General features: G+C 31.7%; 3 protein-coding genes across 5 annotated transcripts in view; 2 read left to right on the forward strand and 1 right to left on the reverse strand.

Moving 5' to 3' along the window:
- Positions 1–670: 670 nt before the first annotated feature.
- LOC134687329 (dehydrodolichyl diphosphate synthase complex subunit DHDDS-like) lies at positions 671–10,787 on the reverse strand. Its single transcript, XM_063547539.1, has 8 exons — positions 10,670–10,787; positions 7,296–7,485; positions 6,254–6,396; positions 5,149–5,265; positions 4,535–4,636; positions 3,755–3,869; positions 1,883–1,990; positions 671–1,189 (listed from the first exon to the last, which is right to left on the reverse strand). The coding sequence occupies exons 2-8, from the start codon at positions 7,476–7,478 to the stop codon at positions 959–961; spliced, it is 999 nt and encodes a 332-aa protein (XP_063403609.1). The 5' UTR covers positions 7,479–7,485; positions 10,670–10,787; the 3' UTR covers positions 671–958.
- On the forward strand, positions 8,336–9,619 carry LOC134687891 (ribonuclease H-like). The gene is made up of 2 exons (XM_063548348.1): positions 8,336–8,368; positions 9,065–9,619. Exons 1-2 carry the CDS (start codon positions 8,336–8,338, stop codon positions 9,617–9,619), a joined length of 588 nt encoding a protein of 195 aa, XP_063404418.1.
- A 193-nt stretch (positions 10,788–10,980) lies between the features above and the next one.
- Positions 10,981–24,259, forward strand: part of LOC134687328 (PH-interacting protein-like) — a 45,262-nt gene continuing 31,983 nt past the window's right edge. For 2 of the 3 annotated variants that reach the window (XM_063547536.1, XM_063547537.1), the window contains exons 1-13: positions 10,981–11,108; positions 11,200–11,258; positions 11,336–11,365; positions 11,549–11,608; positions 13,166–13,316; positions 15,995–16,090; positions 16,378–16,538; positions 16,964–17,185; positions 17,913–18,013; positions 18,318–18,489; positions 19,409–19,545; positions 20,073–20,217; positions 20,894–21,028. In XM_063547536.1, coding sequence (XP_063403606.1) covers positions 11,054–11,108; positions 11,200–11,258; positions 11,336–11,365; positions 11,549–11,608; positions 13,166–13,316; positions 15,995–16,090; positions 16,378–16,538; positions 16,964–17,185; positions 17,913–18,013; positions 18,318–18,489; positions 19,409–19,545; positions 20,073–20,217; positions 20,894–21,028 — 1,524 coding nt within the window. In that variant the 5' untranslated portion in view covers positions 10,981–11,053. The remainder of the gene's footprint in view (positions 11,109–11,199; positions 11,259–11,335; positions 11,366–11,548; positions 11,609–13,165; positions 13,317–15,994; positions 16,091–16,377; positions 16,539–16,963; positions 17,186–17,912; positions 18,014–18,317; positions 18,490–19,408; positions 19,546–20,072; positions 20,218–20,893; positions 21,029–24,259) is intronic. The other variant, XM_063547538.1, reaches the window with a different exon arrangement.

Here is a 24,259-nt window from a genome sequence, read left to right on the forward strand (position 1 = left end):
ATGTAATTCTGATAAACAACCATTAATTTTTTGTTCACATACATACAATTTGTTTTCTGTTGAATTTATTAAAGAAAACTGAAGGAAATGTCATGGTTGGTACTTTAATATTGAAGAAATTTTAACTCAATTTTATGTTTATGGTACATTTGTACATTAAGTTTGATAAACCTATCTATCTGAAATCTTGAAACTGAATTCATTTACAATATTAAGACAAATAGTTGTATTCTCTAAATCAAGTAGTATTTTTTGTGATCAAAAGTTGATTTAATACACCACACCCAACAGATACAAAGCATTGTTTAAATCAATAAAAAATACCCTTACATAAAATCTTTTTTCTCTCATCATTATTTAACAATATTGCAACAGTATTATGAACAACATAAATTATATAATGAGATAGTAATAAATAAAAACATACAACTCCACAGATATTCTTTCTTGAAACATTTACACATAATACTACTGGTAGTATTCACCAAGTGGTAAAAGTTCATAAAATTATTAACGATACTTCTACAATTCTAAAATCATTTTTCATTTACTTCTAATAGAAAAATCAGCAACAAATTTATCCCAAAGTTATAATATAGATTTTTGAGTATGCAAGCTTCCAATTTTCACATGCATGGTTTAGTCTAATATTTTCTGTATCCTTGTGTAGATATTAACTACTGTAAATTCAGAAATTATTGTGAGGTTTTAATTAATATGAAATAATGCGATTTGATGGCTATCCTAATAATGAGAACACTGAATTCTGACAACTCTTTACTGAAACATATACCTGTGTGCATTATTTTACTAATTTGCAATAATTAAACTCACTTTTTGTCCATTCTTGAAAAATCACAATATTAAATGCACACAATAATTACTGAATTTATAGTATTAGATTTAGGAATGTGTATCTGGATTAGCACCTTTAGATTATTTTTAAGAACATTCTACATCATGTCATACTTTTTTTGCTTTTTGCTGCTATATCATGAAAGAATTTATCACGTTTGTCATGAAGATATTGCACAAAATTATTGACCCTGTTTTCTCTGTCATTTGCATATTGTTTGGCAAGTGTATGTATAGATTGAGTTTCTGATTGGTCCATTTGTTGAGCTACAATTTCATAATCACTTTCTCTTTGTAATCGTATTTGGTCAGCTTCATTCTGTTCTTTGGCCTTCTAAAATTTGAAGAAAAATTATTTAATTTTGTTCCCTATTGGATTTTTTTTTAAGCAATTTTATCAAAAGAAGTTATAGGACAACAGAAAATAATTTTTTTCTCTGTCATAGCTGAGAGGGATATCTCCCTTTTTAAATGTTTCAGAGGTTGACAGTTTAAAAATGATTTGGGGTAAATTTCTGATGCAAAAGTGTCAGGTTATTACAAGAGGGTGGTAAAGGGGGGGTGCTTGCAAGAAAAAATACCTTGAAATAAGACATAAATTCACATTGAACGAAAAAAAACACCTTTTATTTGAACCTTTTGTGACTGAGTCACTGTCTTCTTGTATATATAAACTCTTTGTTTTACTTGATATTCCCGATTTATTATACACATTTATGATATAATTGGTTTACGACTTTTAAAAAAGTATTTTATGACGATCCCTACCAAGTGTTTGAATTTTATTTGAAAAATACCGAGCACACAAAGTAAGACTTTGAAAATCATGATGCACGTAAAATTAAATTAGCAAAACACATTGAAGGAGGCACCCGTCTTGCACGACTGAACGTGAAATAAAAAAGTAAAACCACATTGAACGTGAAATAAAAAATGGTGATCATGTTGCACGAAAATAACCCTTTACCACCCTTTTACTAGTTTCTTTGAAATTGGAATCATCCTTAAAATAAATGATAAATCTTACCTGAAGTTGCTTATAGTTTCTTTGGTAATGTAAAATACATCCATATAAATGCCACCTGCTGAATTCTGGCCATAACACTTTTACAAAAGCCAAACAACTGTATGCAGTCTATAACAAAGATAATTCTAATTATAAATATTTGAAGCACAAAATACAACAACACAATATATATTATCAGAAATCCATATAAAGTGGGTATTTCTATTTTTGTGTGAAGTGGTTCATCAGTTAATTTATCCAGATAATATCATAAACTTCTAATTTTGCGATTAAAATGACAAAAACAAATTCCAGCGAGCGTTAAGACATTTGGGCCGATTTTGAAAATTTTCATTCTTTCATTTGCGCCGATTTTATATTTGCTCCTAATTAGATTTACAGGTAAGTGAATACTTGTACATGTACTGTATTATACCATTGATTAAATCTGGTTTTTTACTGTTGTTCATTTATGTTTAAGTGAATTTTCATTCATATTGTTCTGGAACTTTGTTGTAACATGATTGACATATTACACACTGAAATGAGCCGAGGAGTCAATTATTTAATCGAGGGCCATACATGTATAGAACATCAAATCATTATAATACCATGAAAACAAGGTAACAGATAATAGCACAAAAAGTGGTAAATTTCTAATTACCTCAATTAAAATAAAATGGGAATGTGTACATGAGACACATGATGCCCAAGCTTGCATATCATATAAAATTGTACAGGGACATAACTGAAGAACTGTAAATTGATGTTACCCAAATTTGTACTTGATCAGAGTTTTGTGGTAATAACTATTGTCTATAAGGTTCCTAACATTTGGTTTAGGCTTACTAAAGTAAGGGAATGAAAATAAATTTTTAAACCAACTTTGGATGTACTAAGGTACAGCTAGACAAGGGTAAAACTTACTCTATGCTCCCTCTGCTAGGGCGGGCACAACTGTGTGTTGACCTCTAGATGAGTTTTGATTGTTAAGTGTGGTCGGTTTGCTGTTTCATTTACATTCACCCAATATTCTGTTTTATTCATATCATTAAAATAATAGTATCTACAGAGACAGCAGTTTATACATCAAGAAAAATAGTAAATGTTAAAGTTTAAGGTAGCACAATACAAAGATTTTATAACTCCAACTCCCAAGTTTAAAAATGCTGTAACTTTCTTAAAATGCTTGAAAATTTATAAAAATGGTAGTTTTGAATAGCTAACAGATTACTCTTTCAAATTAATGCAATGTAATTATTATGCAACAATTATGTAACCAATTGTAATGTTAACTGTGTCTAAAGTATTTTTTTACCAAAATTCATCTTTCAAATGAAATAAGCTTCTGCATAGGTATTCCTAGAGGGTTGATTATATTACATGTTGTTCCTATGGCTATTATCTACGAGAGGGTGTCTCAGATTTCAGATAGAATGTATAGGACAAATTTTACACCTAATCAAACATTATCTTCTCTTATGTGGTTAGGATGCTTACACTAATTAAAGATTTATGAAAGAATTGAATACCATAAGGACAATTTGAGACACTCTTTTGAAGCCCATGATGTGTTGATTAAGATTTCGTTAAAATTTGTATAGTTAAAGAGATGATAGAGCTAAATTCATTCAAATGAACTGACCCAGATTTTGCCACTAATCACATTATAATTGATTACATAATGTTTGCATAATAAACATATTGCAACCATTTAAAAGAGTAATCTTTTTATCTATCTTATATATATATACCTCTTTTATTATTTTCTATGCATTCATAAGAAAGTGACAACAATTTAAAGGTTAGTGATTGAAAGTAAACAAATCTTTGTATTGTGCTACCTTAAAATGCTTTATGGGGTTTAAGTTGGGAGAATGTTCCTATGCTTACCTGCCATAGTAAAAAATCACTTAGTCTAACTTCTCCTGATGTCCTTACAAGAAGATCTGGGTTGGGAGAATTTCCTGTATACAGACTTTTCTCCAATAAGGCTTCTGATACATCGCTAAAATTTAGTTGCATAATGTGAATGAGAAGTTAAAATAATATAAAAAATATATACCAATCATGCAATGGTTACTCATTGGCTTGCTTTCAACTTACATAATTCTTAGTACAGCTGTAAAAGTAGTCAACTTTTAAAACTGAAAACATGGCTGGAAAACAAGTCAACTTTTAAAATCAGAAAGCATGGCTGTTAAAATCCAATGTTAGAGGGCTTTTATAGCTGTCTATGTGGTATGGCCTTTGCTCATTGTTGAAGGATGTACAGTGACCTATTGTTGTTAATATCTGTGTAGTTTAGTCTCTGGTGGAGAGTTGTCTAATTGGCAATGATGCCACATTTTCTTTTTCGATTAGCCAATAACTAATATAAGATTCTAAAATATTATGGTCCAAAACTAGCTAATTTCTAAGTACCATTAAAATGACAGAGAAAAATTGGAAAATATGGTCATAAATCAGTCAACTACTAACTTCTTAACAAACATACATGTAATATAGACTTGAAATCTTTTATGCATTTTCAATATTGATAAAAATCATGAAAAACAGTATGACTAAATTTCTTCTCAAGCTAAAGTTTGTGGCTGTGGATAAGATTTTTTCATGACGACGTCTTTAATAAAATTGAGAAAGGAAACTTGTTTTTCAAAACCCAAACTGTACCTGTCTTTTATCAATCCAAGTGATACACCTTCTGCTATTTCTTTCATAGCTGTACACATTTCATCTCTAGAGGTATAGGCAAAACAAACATTTAATATGGCCCTGCAAGTATACACAATAAATTATATTCTATGGAATATTCATTAATTTTAACACTGAAAACATGGAAAATCTCTTTTTCGCTGCAATGTGAATATATATAGGACATCTCAAATGTTTAAAATTTTTAAATGGATCAACAAAAAACCCATCAAAAACATAAAATATTTCTGCATATAATTCATGTAATTATCTAAACCAGTTATTTGACAATAATTATCAAAGCATATACTGTTTTGTGTCAATATTTACCATTTTCAAAGACAGACATTTTTGATGGCAGTTGTGAATGTGAACTGCCATATCAACTCTGAAAAGATTTTAAAAAGATGTCAAATTTTATCTTATTCTGCTTTAAATAATTACAGCAATATACTTTGATCAGTGACAAATTGGAAATTTTGTTGGAGATTGAAATCATTAGACTATTTCGACTATCTTTGGTTTCTATCAGTCCTGTAGTTTTAAAGGAGATGACCTTTGAAAAAGTTTACAAATATGATGTCAGTACCAACCTGGTATTATCTTTAGAGTATGTGACAACCTCGGCTATAATTTCCTGTATATCATCAGGTAATAAACTGACATTCCCCAGCACACGCACACATACACCATACTCCTGTATCTTATCTCTAAAAAATACAAACACAATTTATCTATTTAAAATAATTATTGGAAAGTTGAATACATGCTTGTTTCTTAAACATATTACTATAATGACAAATGTACTATTTCAGGATTTTTTGAAATTCACTTTAAAAAAATCATGAATAAGATTTTAAAATTACAATTATTTATGAGTTATTTCCCTTGTTTAGAAGTATACTGCTAAATAAACTCTCCTACAAATTGATTCTCAAATTAGGTATTCAGAGGTTATCAAGGTATGTTCAATTGCACAATTGTTTCAATTAAGTGACCACAGAGATCCTTATGTAAAGATAGGGGTTGATTGTCAAAATTTGAGCAAGAATTACTTCCCTTTGTCTCTAATGTTTGACTTCTAAAAGCCTTCATAAATCAGTCAAATTCAACATATTGATATATAATAGTGAATGCAAGACTTTTGAAAAAGTTATTTTTTTAACAGTTTTGATTTCTTTTAGACCTTATTAATTATAAAATAATAACTACAATCTAGTAAGGATCTCTTATCATATAAAAAAGAAGATGTGGTATGATTGCCAATGAGACAACTATCCACAAAAGACCAAAATGACACAAACATTAACAACTATAGGTCACCGTCAGACTTGTTAAAAGGTTTAATTTCTTTGCATCTGTCCTAATTCAGGAACCTGTTGTTCAGTGGTTGTTGTTTGTTGATGTGATTCATGAAAGTTTCATGTTACTTGCTTTTGACCTACATGTAGAAATTTGGTTATCCAGTTTGAATTGTTTTACACTAGTCATTTTGAGGTCCTATGTAGCTTGCTGTTAGGTGTGAGCCAAGGCGCCATGTTGATGCCTACATGTTAAAATGTTTACTTTTTATACATTGAGATTTGGATGGAGAGTTGTTTTAATTTGGTTAGTCAAATAAGAAAACCAACTGTTGATTTCTCCAAAATGGTGACCAAGGGAATTAATTTAAACTATGTTTATCAACTTAAATCTCACTTTTCTTCCATCAGTCTTTTAAACTTTTTTCTTGCAAGTTCCATGAGACAATCAACCTCTGCTTTAGATCTTTTAAAGTTCTCTATACTAAAGGCATAAACAGTAACTTCTGTGATTCCAATGTCTAAACACCATTCTAAAACCTGCAAAATTTCAAAACAGATTTTTTTAAGGTCTATTTTGAAAAGGGGTTGTCAGTTTGTGTCCTTATTTGGGTACTTCCAAATCTTTTGAATATTATCATGATGATTATCTAATGAACATTCATGATGATTTTAACATTTTTAAGTTAGAAAAATGGGTTTAACATTTTTTCAACAATAAACAAAGTATTGCTTTGCTTTAATTCATTATTTTGATAATGAAAAATATCAAACCACTTAAAATTCATAAGATACAGTAGATGGTGTTCAAATGTAAAAATGTAAAAACACATATAGTGAAGTATTTTGTTTGTTTCTGAAATGTTCCTTGTACCTGTATATATCACTATAAAATTTACCAATATCTGTGTACATGTATGTTAACAAAAAACATTTAAAAGTTGTCTTTCTTTTAAGTTCTTTACAACAATTATTGTCATGCTATTTCATTTTTTACTGTACACATTTAAAAAAAAACTTGTTTTCCAATCTGTATTTCATCAAATTGATAGATCTTCAATGTAATAGTGAATAGTTTCGGCCTAATGCTAGTGAACGTTTGTTTGTATAAAACAAGTGAGGTGTAATACATATTTGACTTATAGTCCACCTCTATTGAAAGTCTTAAAATGCATTTTAGAAATTATGTGAAATTGCAACAATTTAAATACCTACATGTACATGTACTCATCATCATCATCAGGAACACAGCTTGCTAACAAAAACTTGGACTAGAATATGAAATTGATTGGTTTGTTGGTTTTATTTTCAAAATTGCAAGGAAGATAACTCTCCATTTATTCCTGATTTTAGCTTCTAGTTTATAACCATAAAAAAATAAATAATTGTGCAGTCATTTAAAAACCCTTCAAGTATAAAATACAATATGAATATAATACCTCTGTAAGTTTGTCAAAACCTTTGAGATGACCCTCTGCTCTTTCCATACTATTTTTCACAGCGAATCTTCTATTGCCATCCATTATGACTGCTACATGTTTAGGGATTTGTCCAAAGCCAAGGATCCTTAAACACATTCTGTGGTACCATGCCTTAGGCTGCTCAGGGAACCACGTTGACATTCTGAAGCTGTTAAAATGAAATTTTCATATTTTTAGAATCATAGAAAAAACAACTAGCAATCAATTAATTATATATATTGAAACAGGAACATAATTATAGACATGGAAAAAATAATATAAGATTTTGTTGAGTTATCATAAGTAGTTTCCCTTGAAACTGATCTTATAACATGTAAACTACATTTATCTAAAAGTTTTAAAGTAGATAGACCTTTACTGAGAGGACAGGGCCACCTAATCTCCATGGAAAATAGATGACAGGGCAAGGAAAATAATCTCTGACTAAGTATTGTGGTTATCAAGTTCAAAAGATCCAATTTCTATTTGATGTCCAGTTTGTTGGCACCTAAAATAGGATATTATCTCCCCCTGATCTTTCTGTTATTTTCTGGTCTAGCAGGATTCAATATTAGTATATGTTTGGACACCAGTTTTTGGGTTGACAAGGTTGATATAATAAAGTTATACAGTTGCACTTAACAGTTGCAGATCATCAGCATGATCAGAGGAGACACACTGAAGGCCTGAGAGGGGACCTGCTCCAGTGATTCCCTATAAACATGATAAAATTAACCAAATTTTTCACACAAAAGGGGGGGGGATGGGGCTGCCACTCTTAAATTTGCCTCTGTTTTATCTGCCCAAATGATATAGAAAATTTGATTTATATGCTGTATCTATCATGTCTATATTCTTGTATAACTATGTATTAAAACTGAAAAATAAAACCAAAAATATTGATATATTACATTGAGTAGTTACATGTATAAACAAACACTATTGATTTTCAAATTTTGCAAATACATCAGGATGGTCGGTTGCCTGCAAAACGTATTGAAACCCAGCCAATTCTGTGTATGACTGTCCAAAGTAACACAAGTAAGGAGCCTGTAATTCAGTCCTGTTGTTTGTTGCTGTATATCCTATTCATTTATTGTTTCGTACAGAAGGTAGACTCACAATTTTTTTTATCTAAATCGTTCGAAATAATAATTTAATTTATTACTTGCTACATTTATATGGTAGAGTTTTTCTCATTTTTGAAGGCCAAATAGTGACCTATAATTTTTAACTTCCATGTCATTTGGTCTCTCAGGTAGAGTTTCTCACTGGCAATCATGCATACACCATTTTCTTATGCAAATATTTTTATATTGTACATGTACTCAAATATATACGATAAGTGTTAAATTATTTTTTTTACTGGTTTACAAGTGTTATGGTCGTCAAGTTCAAATGATCCTGTTTTTTTTAGTATCAATTTCTTTCTAGTTCTTAATGCATGTAATGTACATGTAAATATATATATGTTACAGTGAATTTGTATTTTTTAGGGAATATGTAGAATCACTAAAATCATTAGTAATTATATATACCGGTATACTGTATGTATAATCCCAGACAATGATCAGTGATTTTACATAATCAAGGGTGACTGGCCATGGGGAATAGAAATATGGTCACTTGGTCCTCTCCCAAACCAGCAGTTAAACGCTTGCCGAACCTTGGAAATTCCAAATCAAGATCAACAGACCAAAAAAATGTTGGAAAACACATAATAATGGAAAAACTAAGTCATCTTCCAGCAAATTCATGGTATAGCATTTACTGATGGGTCCTGTCTTGGTAGTCCTGGCCCTGTAGGAGCAGGTGCTATCATCTTTCCATCAAATAATCAACCTCAAATTGAAATTAGTAAAGCTGTATCCAAGAAAGGATCAATACTACTCGGAGAACTGATCGCCATTAAACTTGTTGTTGACCACTTTTTAATATCAGAAAACAGACAAAACACAGACTCAATTACACAATTTACAGATAGTCAGACCTCAATTGGAATTTTAACTTTAAACTGGAAATCAGAAAATTACATCAAAGTCATAAGAGAAATTAAGAACAACATGAAAGTATTAAAGATGTATGGAATTCCATTAAATTTTGAATGGACACCTGGTCATGCTGATATCCAAGGGAATGACATTGCTGATTCACTGACCAAAAAAGGAGCTAAAGAAGCTGAAAAAATAAAAGAACCATCAGAAGTAACCAGGCAGGATATAAAACATGCAGCAAGAGAAAGTGTTTTTAAGAAAATGGCAGAACCAATGGGAATCAAGTCAACTTGGCAGAAATTATTATAACTATCATCAAAAAGTTTGTCAAAAAATACCAAAAGATTTACCATCCAAATGGTCATTTTCAATTATTACTAGTTTGAGAACAGGTTATTGTGATCTAAATGATTATAAATCCAAAATCATACCATCATCAGACAAAAACTGTTCCTGTGAAGAGCCAGAAACTGTAGAACACTACCTTTTACATTGTTCTAACTACATGTATGAGGAGGCTAGATAGAGGATGAGAACATCTATTTACTTTATTACAGGAAATATACACATGGATTTAGACACCTTACTAGGAATCGATGAAGAAGACATTAATAGAGACAATCGAAATGAGATATTGTGCCATCTGGAAAATTATTTAACGGAGTCTGGTAGATTCAAAAACACTATATAGCAAAAAACACTATAAATCTAAATCAAAATTAAGTCAACATTTTTTAAGCAGCAGCCACCATTTCAATTAAGTACATGAGTGAACATTACATATGTGAAGAAACTACAAAAGAGGAAACGTACACAAGTGTTTACAGTGTCATTTGGGACACTTACTAAAGACTAAAGTCTGTTTGGCTTGGCAGGATGTATTATGTTTGCAGACAAGTCTGGTCAAAATGGGGATGTTAAATCTGATGTCTCGTGTAAATAGAGTGCCACTCTCTTTGCACATTAAGAACCCTTGCAACAACTCTTTGAGCAGTCCGTAGGTGGCCTTTTGCAAGGCAAAATTCCGGTCCCTATCCAATATACCCTCATTTTCCAGTGGCAGTCCAAATTTCCCTGACCATCATCCCAAATGGCCTCTATTATGACAGGACCTACCTATTGTATTTATTGTGAACTTGTTCTCGTCCTGAATATGCATGAAATATTTGCCACTGTTCGTTAAGCAACCAGCAATCAATCAATCAATATAATTTGTTAAATTTTAACAACATTGGTCATTGAAAATTTGTGTATGTACATGCATCTGTATAATTTGGAAGGAATCATGTGTGAATATGGTGTATAAATGTCAGATGTACAAATGTTTTTATAAAGCAATAAATTTACAAAATACTTTACCACCAATATACGGTGCAATTAACAACAGATTAAATGATAAAACACCAGCTGAGAACAATTTAGGGAATCACGAAGCGAGGGCTATCCCCATATATGTGTGACGTAGCACCGGGTTGTGAGTCGGCTAAATTTAAAACATTCACAAATTAGTCCGTAATATTTCTATGTTACGAGATCATTTATTCGCATCTTTTTATAATATAAAATAATAATAACAAATCATACTTTCAAAGAATAAAGTTATACTCATATTTTCAAAACAAAATAGATTTAATTTTTTCAGAAAATTATTCTTCCGCGTTTCGATCCATGGCAGTAAACAGAAAATGGCGTCGCTATCGCTCATTGAATAACCCACACAGTTCATTGTTTAATTAAGTTTTAATGATGAAGCCGGGGCCAAGTAGAGAAAACAGAGAAATATCACCAATAGAAGCTGGTAAATTAATGCTTACATGTTGAATTCATGTGTATTTTATACGAATAAAACTGAATCCAATGTACTAGCAGTCTTTCTGTTTTCTTTTCAGAGTTATATTTCCTCATCGCCAGATTCTTGTCTTCTGGACCCTGTTCCGATGCCGCACAGGTAAGTCTTTGACATTATTGTGTCTGTAAGGGTTCATTTGACTGACCACACACTAAATTTACCCTTTTCTTTTCCAGGCACTTCGCAAAGAACTAGAAAAACACAAGGTAAGTGTGCGAAAATTTGACATGTTTTCAATCCAAATTACGCGCTTTTACGGTAGAAAACGGATAAAAAACGGCAATTTAATGTTGAAAAATAATTGGAAATGTCACGAATTTTACTTGCTGTCATTGTAATCGGACAATTCCACGGAACATTTGGAATAATGAATTTTTGAAATTTTGTAGCTTTTGCCAAAAAGAATTGACTGGGAAGGCAGGGAACACGAAAGAAGTTTTGAAAATTTGGTAAGTTTTCGAAAAACAAGAAATTGACATTTATTACTTTTTCCATTTTTAGAAAGATTTTTTCGTCATCTTGTTTAATGGGTATTATCTGTTGCATGTTATTTCAAGATACACGTAATTTTCACCTATTTAAGTCAATTTTATTAAAAAATCAATTGTTTTCATGATTTGCTTTGAAATTGTAATAATTTCTTTGAGGCCATTATCATATCTAATGCACAAGGTCATGTGTGATGTCATTGACCCCAAGGTTCAGATTTATATCCAATGAGAGAACAGCAGCTATATTTAGAAAGTACGTTCTGAATTTCTCTAGACTTATCATTTAATGTGATTGATTGGGTGCATAAAAGTTTATTTTCTTGTTTTCCTTTTTGATATAGATAATTTTGTCAAATATTCAGTACAAATTTCAAATATACTAACAGATCACATTAAAAAAATTAAGTCTTAAACATGACAAATATTTATAAAAAATCTTGACAAAAACAAGGATTTGTAGTCCAAATCCCTATTTAAAACAAAAATAAAAACTTCTCATCAATCAATAGACAATACTTGATTATAAATTTTTAAAATTGTGTTATTTACAAGACTCTGACTGTTTAAGAAATACATTCATTTTTAATTTCAAGGTGTCGTCTTTTAATTTGCAACCTTTTTTATGGTATAAGAAAAGATTTTTTTAAATATTAATTGAACAATAATAAATTTAATAGATATTTTGGAGGTGGAGTAATATTTAATATCTTTTAGTTAGACATTCAATTTTATTTTTATTATTATCAATGACTTTTAAACTAAATTATTATAATATTCAATACTTATATATATTGATATTTGAAAGTGAAAAAAATCAAGTAATATCTTCTTTTCTTGAATTTCTCATGATCATGATGACTACAATGCTCTATTTTAGTGTTATTTTTATTGGGTGTCTTTTGAAGTTGGTGAAGGATTTGGGGCCCTCCCCTTTTTTGTGAAAAAAAATTATGTTGATTGTTTTGGGAATCATTGAAGCAGGACAGTAGCAGGTCTTGGGCAGTTTGTGATCCCACTAGCATGACTGGAAGTTTTCTTTTCTATTCATAAAAGTATAATTTCATGGACAATTCAAACATTTTTTGTCAAATCACACTTGTCTGTTATTTTCAAAATACTGACCACCCATTAAACACCTATCAATCAATTAATAAAATTAATGCTTTACTTGGACATAGATAATTAACTACTGTTCAAGTAATAAAATTCTATTATTCACAAACTGACACAAAGGCATGTACATGTAATGGTCACAAAAAATCAAGTGAACAGTCAACAGTCAAACTACATGTAATATATATTTCAAATATTCATTTCAGTATGCATTATCCAATAACTGGTTAAGGAGCGATAACTCTCTTAAAAGTATACTTAGTTAACCAAAAGTCTTGACCATACTAAACTAACATAGAACCAAAAAATTACAAAAGGTTGTGTAAATAAGTTTCTCTAGTTATCATAAAATGAGAAATTAATAAATAATGGAAATATATAATTTAATTATATTTGTTGTAGGTTGAACTATACCGTCATGTGACATCTAACCATTTATTACACATATGTCAGAGACTTGGTCCTTTATTAGACAAAGATATCAAACCAAGTGTATGTGGTGTACAGTCTTTACTTGGTTCTGGTAGCAACTCTTTATTGAGGACAAAAGACGGTAAGTTGTACATGTTCAACATGTTTTCCCAAACTTTTTGGTTTTCATAGTTATCAACATTGATCAGTATTTTTTTTTATGCTATAGTTGTCAACATTTCAGATGTACGTCATTAAAAGACTAAAAGAGGTACATTGTACATGTACATCAAAAATCTTAATTTGCAGAAATATGTTGCAATATCAAAATCCTACAAAAGTCAATAGTTTATCTATTGACTTTTAAAGGATTTGTTTCAAGATACATGTACATATATCAAGATTTTTTTTGAAAATTCATACACAAAAATATGTTTAACATGAGGTCATCAATAAAAGCATAACATATACATGATGACATAGACATGACTTTTTTGATAAAGATCAAGTTGTAAAGCTTGTGAAAATTGAGAAATTGTAAAACATTGATTAAGGTGGTACCTAACACTACAGGGAGATAACTCTGTAAAGTCAGCTAAATGTTTTAATTATGTTGTGTTGTAAAAGGTGTTTTAAGCTTCTCAATGTTCAAAATTGGTTTTTGTCAAAGTGCTATATATATGTAACTATGTAATTTTTCAAAACAGTAGGTTAAAATTTTTTAAATTTTTTGTATTTTTGTTTAAGGGTCAAAGTAAATACTTTGATAAAATTTTATGGAAATTAAACGAGCCAAATTAATTTTAGTGAAAGTGTTGGGTACCATCTTAAGATTATAAGAATATACAACATAAAATTACTTTATTTTTTGCCACATGTAACTATAACATAAATGTTTCGACTGCCCCATACCTTGCCTTAAATTAAAAGGAAACACCCAATTCTATGAATTCTATGAATTGAAAAGATGACACAGATACATAAATAAATGTTTATTGTTGACTGTACATAACCAATTATATCAGAAATTTTGTACATGTACGGCTTGTTGTCAGATGAAAATAAAAATAATTATAACATATGTTAAAACATTTGAAACACTACATTAAAACACACAAATAAATATAAATTTATGTATAAACTTTGACTTTTGTTGTTTGGTTGATGTTTACTTCACAACTCTGAAAAAGAATCAGGAGAAATTAATAGAATTGTTTGAAAAAGAAAATAAAGAAAAATTTCTTCTTGTGTTACTATCTAATTGGCACATATTCAATAACACGTTTTACTTAATGAATGGCTTTTATTTATTTTGAATTTATTGAACCATAAAACTAATTTTTGACTCTTCACATTGAATAATCAGCGAAGCGGATTATGTAAAATGTGAAGAGTCAAAAATTAGTTTTATGGTTCAATAAATTCAAAATAAATTATTGCCATTCATTATAAATAAATTTTTACCAAAAATAAGGCTCAAAGAACTTTTTATATTATTTATCTTGACAATAACAACGTACACACATGTTGGCGTATGAATACACAGCGTCAGAGTGGGCGTGTCGCCATTAAAATTGACAACATTGAAAATAAAACTAATAATTTTAACCAATCAGAAGACAGTAAATACACAAAATTTATTTATATCAGTATGTTTGAATTTTAGATACATACATGTATATGTACTTAAACTTAAAATTATAAACTTTTATAAATATTTGATGTCTGACATTGTTTAAGATATAAATATACACCATGTTTTTTATTGTTCAAATGAAACATATGAAGAGATGGGAGATAACTCTTATTGTAATTGATTTATAAATTTGGGGGGAAAATAAATGGATTTAACAAGATATAATTTTCAGAATGGATGTGTGATATACATGTTATAGAACATTCTTTCTATTTTATAAAGTATGTTTAGATCAGTTCAGAAAAGTAGCTGTAATTGAAAGGCAAACATTTTGAAATCATGTTTCTTTTCTTATTGAATTATCGAATACATGTAAAACTGATATTATCAATGTAATAAATTTAAACCTGTTTTGAGTCTGACTTGTAGAATTTAGAGGCTAACATTTCATTACTTTCTTCTGAAAATCGTTTGATAGCATATGCCAAATTCATGTTAAATGAGTAAAATTCTAAGGTTTCAAACCAAACAAGGTGCTTTGTTAAACTCTGCTGCATGAGATCTCAATGTTGTGCCTAACACCCAACAAATACTAAGAATGAAAAGAGATTAGCAGAACCCCACTACAAAGATTTCCTGTATTAATTTAAGCTATATAAATTAAATATATATATATATCTCACATGGGTTACTCAGTATGGGATATTGTGTTTGAACTAGAAATTAGTTGGTATTACTGTTGTAATGGAGAACCCATTAATTATACCAGGAAATTTTCATTTTAACCTGTGACAGACCTTTTTATTTTGTAAAAAAAATATATACATTAAGTCATTTGTATTACAGATTATGACTATAATGCTATCTACTGACTATCATGAAGCACCCCTAGCTTATAATAATAATAGATTTGTAATGAACATTTAATCAAATAACAATCAATCTATCATTTCAAGTTGTAGAAAGTAGTTCCTGGTGAATCTGTCCGTTATACTTGAAAATTTTCTGGACAAAGGGGAATAACTCAATTCACCATATTGCATTAACAGTCGGAGCTCAGTGGTAGTTTCATAGATAGGTTTTCATTATTACTTGAGATTGATAAGACTATGTGCACAAATTCTTTATATATATCGACGCCTTCAATTTAGTATATGTCTATCCTTCATGTAAATATATTATAGCAATATTAAATCCAAGATGGCCACCAGTTACTCATGTTGTGATGCATCATCAGAGACCACTTCTACCTCCAAACAATCTTGTTATACCAAATGTTGGTAAGTGTATTGTGGTATTTAATAAGATAATTATATTTTTTCTTTAATTTTCATTTAGAGAACAATTCAGTCTTACTTATAATTTTGATATTTTTTTTTATTACAATATTTTATAGCAATATATAAGATAAGATAGCCATCAGTACCATCAAAATGAAATTCTCCCTCCAAAGAACCTCAGTATCCCTCTTATCTTCAGACTTGTATTTTTTATTTGTTTGAAAAAAATCATGTTTTTAGGAGTTTATTTTTTATCAACATATTTATCATGTTTATGTTTTATACAGGTCATGTCTTAAAAGGCAGAGAGATGTCTGGCCATTCAAGATTGGATCATACCTTTTCAAATCATATCTATGTCAAAGTGGCACTGCATGCCAGAAAATTAGGCCATTTGGCGGCAGTATATTGTGTAGCATTTGATAGAACAGGAAAATATATTTTCACAGTAAGTAGTATATAAAACCAAAAATCTTTCTGCATTTTAGTTTTTGCAAGGAGTAAATGAAAGCATTTTGGTATAACAGTGAAAAATCAATGTCATATTCCTGGCCAAGTACTTGCATTTTCAAAAAACAACATTTGTAGATCCAAATGTTGAACATTCATAAGTGAAGAATTATCAAATTTAAGTCGTCCATAAGAAAAGTCAATTAAGCATTGCATATATACATCTTAAAACTTAAAAATTTACCAACATTATAAAAATTATTAGACGCTTTGGTTAGAGTGCCAATGATACAACTATCCAACAGCCACCAAATGACACAGATATTAGTAACTGAAATTGTTAAATTCATTAAAACATTATAGAAAGATGTTTCAAATAATTGTAGATAACCTTCATATTATAATCACTATCATATATTTCAGGGTGCTGATGATGCTTTAATAAAAATCTGGTATGCCGAAAACAGTAGACTATTAGCAACCCTAAGGGGACATAACTCTGAAATAACAGACATTGCTGTTAATTATGAAAACACTTTATTAGCATCTGGAAGTTGTGATAAAATTATTCGTGTTTGGTGTTTACGAACTAAAACTCCTTTGGCTGTTTTAAGTGCTCACACAGGAATGATCACATCATTACAGGTATGTATGGAGTGTTCTTAGTTTCTAAAACTTATACTTTCCTTGAACAGTCATGACAGTTGTAAACAAAATAACTTTTGCTTGATTTCAGTTTTTTTTAATATATTGCACAAAAAAAACAAAAAACCATTGCCGTGTGATATGACATTCAAAAATCACTAATCCTTTTGCAGATAATTGAAAATTGCATATACCTAAAAATCATGTGAAAAACAAGAACTTGATTCTACAACAATATGTTGTGTTATAAAATATTTCTCAACTATTGACAATAAGATATTGATATTTAAAGCACTTGACAAGCCTCACATTTAAAATTGAATTCTATAGGGAGAAATATTTGTACATTAATTTCATAAATGAAGACTGTCTTGTCTTAAAATTAAATTCTGATAAGATAGCTACACAAACCTCTAATTGCAGCCTGCAAGTCAGAATAAGCGTAATTACATGACATTCAATATGTGATTATCTAAGTATTTGGGGACTAAGACAGCAGCTATTGTCAAAAAAAAGTTTGATTCCAATTATTTGAAGCTACACAAATAGTTAAGTGTTCAGTATAAAAAAATGATGTGGTTTGATTGCTAATGTCACAACTCTCAGTCAGAGAACAAATCATGTAGGAATAAGAGGTCACCATGGTATGTTGATTTGTGTATACATGTACCGGAATAATAATTACATAAAGTGCACAACACACATCATGTTATACTTTGTATTACAGTTTTGTCCGCAGTCACATGGTGAGAATAGAATATTAATGTCCACTGGAGGTGATGGCTGTGTTTGTTTTTGGTTCTGGAATGTTACAACTAACAAATTTGAGTATGTATTAGAAGTATTGATATGTGTTGTAGATATCTTCCATTTTGTGCCTAAATTGATCTTGCAAGAAAAGGAAATATTTAAATTCATTTTAATTGAGACATCTTTTCATTGTTTTTCCTATTGTTTTCCATATAAAGTACACGTATAATGTTGAAACTGATATTGTTGATAAACACATATGCAAACAATTGAGACATCATTTCATCTTTTTCAGTGTTTAAACTACATACATTGAAATTACTTTTGATTAAACAATCTTTTATTACCTTTTTAAATAAAATGTCATCTAATTTTATTTCAGACCAAAACCAGGAAAGTTTATAGAGAAGTCGCGAGCGGGAGCTCAAATGTTGTGTTCATCGTTTAGTCCTGGTGGTGTATTCCTGGCCACAGGAAGTTCTGATCATGTTGTTAGAGTTTATTTTGTTCATGGAAAAACTCCAGAGAAAATTTGTGAATTAGAGGCCCACACAGTAAGTACAGTCAGGGGTACTACTTGCACAAGATATTTTTTATTACTTGAAGAAGTAATATTAATATACTTATATAAGTAAATATGTAGGCTACTTATACAAGTGAATTTTATTTACTTCGAGCGGACATTTCTGGCATTTCCTCTGCACTTCTTGTATTATTATTACTTCATCACAATGAGAAGACTAACAGTAGAGAGTATCATTTATTGATAGAACAAAACAACAATTTGCTGAAGTCATGTTTACAAAATGTCAAAACAAGCCAAAGATAAAAAAATGACAAGTACAGTTAAGCTCCTTTTATAGAGACAAAAACTATATTCATTAAAAGGCTTTGGGGTTTTTCAATCGAAATAATAGCAAGCTAAACTAACTTAAAAGATTATAATTAGAGATAAATCTTGTCTTTACTAGCCAAATTTCACAAATTTAAAGTTGTTTATAAAAAATTACATCATGAATGATGGTTAAATACGTTTTTTTGGTAATCAGTTAAACTGTATGGTACTATTATTACCATACAAAAACACCTGAGACGTTAAACCGCATGTTTCTATTACAATAGGAAAACACCCGAGACGTCCCAAAATTATATAGGTGCTCCTATCATTGGAGGAACATTACACAGTTGTGTATACACACATGGCCGTACGGAACATAATTGGAAATCCATTTGACGATATCTAAACATCTCGAAACAAAGTGAAAATATTGTGCGTCACCTGGGCACTTACACTTGTCACTCTATGCGCCATTTCTGGTCGATATGCGCTAAAGGCGCAGAGCGTACCTCCTTCCCGATTACTGTCTTTAGAAATCTCTATGATTGTTAGTGATATATATATATAGGTTGTATTAGACTTCGGCACGTAGAAAATAGTGCTATTGTTATTATAATTTGTCTTTGTTTCTGTAGGAGAGGGTCGATAGTATATGTTATAGTAACACAGGAGAGAGATTTGTAAGTGGAAGTTGTGATGGCACAGCTAGAATTTGGAGATATGATAGGCAGGAATGGAAGTCAATTATACTCCATATGGCAACTAAGTTACAGTGAGTACAAAATGATTTCATGCGATACCTTGAACTCCTTCATAATTTTGTTCATGCTTATTCCACTAAAATGAATGTGGGAGGAACAAAATTTCATACAGTCATGACAGTGACATGATATATGAAACTGCTAAATTTTTGGGGGTTACATTAGATAACTTGAAGGGATTGGAAAACAGACAAATAATAATAAGAGAATTCTATCATTTAGACTCTTAGAATGGCAAAAATTTGTTACTTGAAATGAGAATACTTTTATTGAGCAGGGTTATTTTTGGTGATGAGTGATTTCTATGAAAGAAGGTGAGTAGTGATGATTTAAGATGAACTAGCAAATTTATGTCTACTATTAAAAATAGCTATTTGCTATACTGATATAAATCGCCCACACTCACCAATGTTCAATGTAAAGAGAATTCTGACATGATCTTTAGAAAATGATAAAAATAGGCTCATAACAACACTGATTCCAACTTTAAATGTGTAATATTGTAGTGAGAAATATAATAAGTGTATATATGTTACAGTCCTACCACAGAGGAAGATAAAACAAAGTATGGTGTAACCATGGTAGCCTGGAATGCAGACGACAGATATGTTTTAACAGCTGTTACAGATTGTACATTAAAAGTTTGGGACTCTCGTTCAGGAAAATTGTTACATATACTCAAGGTAAATGTTGTATTTTTTATCATTTGTTCTTACAATTCAATGTATATTAAGGATAATTTACTGATAAAAGTCTTCGGTTCTTGCTTCTGGTGTGTGAAATTTTATTATTATTTTCTGTTTTCTAGTAAGATAAATTATGATATACTGTGGTATATAGTATAAAACCTATATTTATTTTTTCCTAGGGTTAAATTTTCGTGAAAAATATGGCCTACCTACTCATAGTAAAATTTCAATTAAAAGATATTCTACAGTAAATAATTTTTCGATTGAATAAACTTTTAAAGTAGACAAAGTCTATAGCAACAACATTAAGGCATTACTTCCCAACTAAATATTGTTATGAGTACAATAGACTGAAAGTGTTATATCAGAAAACATATTGTTTGAAATTTGAAGAGTAAAAACATCATGAAAGTTTTCATATTAACAGTGCTGACTATATTAAAGACGGTTTCTAGATGGTTAAAGATCGGGTCCTTTTATAGCTGACTATATGCGGTATGGGCTTTGCTCATTGTTGAAGGCCGTACGGTGACCTATAATTGTTAATGTTTGTGTCGTTTTGGTCTTTTGTGGATAGTTGTCTCATTGGCAATCATACCACATCTTCTTTTTTATATTCTCTCTATTATAATGAATGAATTCTAAAAAGAATTGAATGTTATTGTTTCAGTACCATGAAGATGAAGTATTTGTATTAGAATGTAGTCCATGGGATCCTAGAGTCATACTTAGTGCTGGTCACGATGGTCATGTGATATTATGGGATATACAGAAAGGGGTTAAAATCAAAAGTTTCTTCAATATGGTATGTATTTGATCAGTTAAACTATGAAAATAAAAAGGTGAATTTTTAGATGTGGGATAAACTTCAATGAAGCTGCACCATAATGACATAAAAAAAAAATGAAAATGTGAAAGGGGAATGTGTAAAAGAGACAACAACCTGAGCAAAGAGCAGAAAAGAGCTAAAGTCCACCCGTGGATCTTAATCACAGTGAGAAAATTAAATTAAATATCATGCAAGACTAAGAAAGGCAACTTAGTTGTGAATAAATCTTGCAGAAACTAGGATAATATAGAAAAATAAAGTATATGGGGTATACATGTATGACACAAAATTAAATGAGAGTCAACATCTTCCTAGGTTTATAGCTTTAATAATAAGGATGACTGATACCTGAAATGAATACACAGTATATTAGTAAATGATTAGTTATCTCCTCCCCGGGGGACAAGTTTTTTGTATACGAAAAAAAAACTTAAACCAAGTCAAGTCTATTAGAAAATAGATCTTCAGGAATGTTCTGTTAAAGTCATCCGGAAGCGAACAAGATTAAACGTATGGTGTCCTTTCACAATTTTAAACATATGGTGTCCTTTCACAATTGTAAATGTATGGTGTCCTTTCACAATTTTAAACGTATGGTGTCCTTTCACAATTTGAAACATATAGTGTCCTTTCACAATTTTAAATGTATGGTGTCCTTTCACAATTTAAACGCAAAGTCTCTAGATTCACTTATAAATGTCTTTGCATATCTCATTAATCAGTTCCTGATTCATCAATGTTATGTTCTGTTGTGTTGCGGCGGCTCGGTCTTCGTGGTGTCAATAGTTCCTTTCCTCCAGCTTTATTATGTGGCTGAAGACGGGATAGAGCACGTGGTACTCTAGACATTGAAGGTACAACTGGTTCAGGGGTCTGGTGGAATGACTGGTCCAAATCTATTTGTGAAGGCTGTTGAATTGTCTGAGTCTGTGTACCCTGTTTTTGAGTGGGGACAATAATTGGTGTCTCATTCAATGCAGCTGGTTGACTTAAGATTCTTGTTGGTGATAAAGACACTGGAATCTTGGGTACTTGTGGCTGTGTCGTCTTGGGTGTAGATGGAGAGCTCAAGATCACTTCTGGATGTTGAACTGCAGTAGGTGCCATCAAAGTACCATGTGTTTGGTTGGTTTGAAAAGGAGTGAACTTTCGAAGGTGTTGGCGGTTGCGGATAGTTACTCGGCCTGTGCCATCTACGCGTATAACATACTGGTGGTATTGGCGTACTTCAACAACTGTTCCTGTACGTTCCCATCTTCTGGGATGGTTGCCTACCAAGTTCTGTATGTATACATGATCTCCAACCTGTAGTGTTGGCAGGTGATGAGTGTGTTCATTCCACCGTTCATGTTCCCTTGAATGACGTTTGGCAAGAGCCATCTCTCGGTGAGACATTAACTCAGTCCATGTTTCATGTGGAGAATATCTACCCATCAGTATGGGAATGGCATCACGAATTGGTCGTCCAAACAGAATCAATGCTGGTGATGCTTTTGTCTCTGGGTCAATAGAATTTCTGTACATTAGTAAGGCTCTCTGGAATTTGTCAACATCCAGAGATCCAACAGCAGTAATGTTGTCCACCAGCATGCGTTTTACTGTTTTTACCGCTATCTCAGCCCTGCAGTTAGCGTGTGGGTTTGCAACTGATGAAAGTCTATGACAAACTCCCCAGGCCTTTAAAAACTCTTGAGTCTTCCCTGCTGTGAACTGTGGACCTCCATCAGACGTCAACTCTTCTGGGATTCCAAATGTCACGAACGTCTCACGAAGTCTCTTGACAAGTCCTTCTGCGCCTGATTCAGACTTGTATATCATTGGCCAGTTTGAATACCTGTCAACAATAACTACATAGTCATTACTGTTATATGTGAAGTAGTCACTGCAAATCATCTGGAATGGATAATCTGGAGGTGTTATATCAGATGGTGGCTGCATAGGGTTTGACTTAGCCATCTGATGGCAGTGAACACATTGGTCTCTCACCTGGGCAATATCTACTGTGATCTCAGGCCAATATACAGAGTCCATGGCCCTCGCACGCATAGCGCTGACTCCTTGGTGGGCTGCGTGTAAAGCATTGAGTACTGGTTTGCGAAGAGCTGGAGGTATAACAATTCGTTGGCCCATAAGAACTACACCATCCACGGTGCATAAACTGGATGCAAAGCGATGGTAAGGACGCAAGTCTGTTGGTAGCTCCTTGTAGTCTTCTGGGAACCCTGCTTCCAGCTGCCTGATTAGATTTACAAATGTAGGGTCTGATGCAGTGGCCTCACGAACCATGTTCCAAGTAACAACTGTGATAACAGCATTCAAGGCACAAGTGGCAGCAGCCACAGTGGAGGCGTCATTAGCTGTATCATTATCCTCTGTATGTAGACATAGACTGGTAAGTGTATCTGAATGATAATGAGCAGTCATGTTAACTAGGGAATCAAGTTCAGGTGCTTCACCAGGTAAGTTCAGACGATCTGGTGGTCCAACAGGATACCGTGACGCTGCATCTGGCCCAAGGTTCTTTCTGCCTGGTACATGAAGAATGGTAAATCTGTACCCTAAAGTTTTCTCTTTGAGGTTGAGAAGTCGCCTGTTGTCGATGTCTGTGAGTGATCGATCGCTCAGAATCTGTAGTAGTGGCTTGTGGTCAGTTGCAACAAGAAGGTCTTTGCAACCAAGAACATAGTAGCGTGTTTGGTGAAGTGCATACACAACAGCCAAGGCCTCACCTTCAATAGGAGCATATCTACTTTCTGCTGGATGTGTGAATCTGCTGCCAACTAGACATAGTTTCCAACCGTCATTACAGCAGGTAGGGGTTTTACTTGAGCACTGACAGTACTTCTGCATCAAAAAGAATCCAATTCCGTCAACAGACCAGTCGGTAGCTAGGCATGTCATACGAGCAGGGTCAAAAAGACGAACACCTTCCTTCATCTCCTGGATAATGATCTCTTTTGACTTGTGAAATACTTCGTCTAATTCATTTGTCCAGCAGAATGTGGTGGATGGTTTCAATAGAGCACGAAACGGTTTCATTTGTCTTGCCATTGCAAATGCATATGCTCCTTGGTTTATGAGCCCAAACCAAGCTCTTGCACCAGTAATGTCAGTTGGTGTTGGGAAGTTGCTAATTGCATCTAGGAACTTAGTACTTGGTCGTATGTTTGTTGGGGTGATTGTAAGTCCTGCAAAATTGACAGTGTC

Source organism: Mytilus trossulus, chromosome 10 (assembly GCF_036588685.1).
Source record: "Mytilus trossulus isolate FHL-02 chromosome 10, PNRI_Mtr1.1.1.hap1, whole genome shotgun sequence".
NCBI lineage: Eukaryota > Metazoa > Mollusca > Bivalvia > Mytilida > Mytilidae > Mytilus > Mytilus trossulus.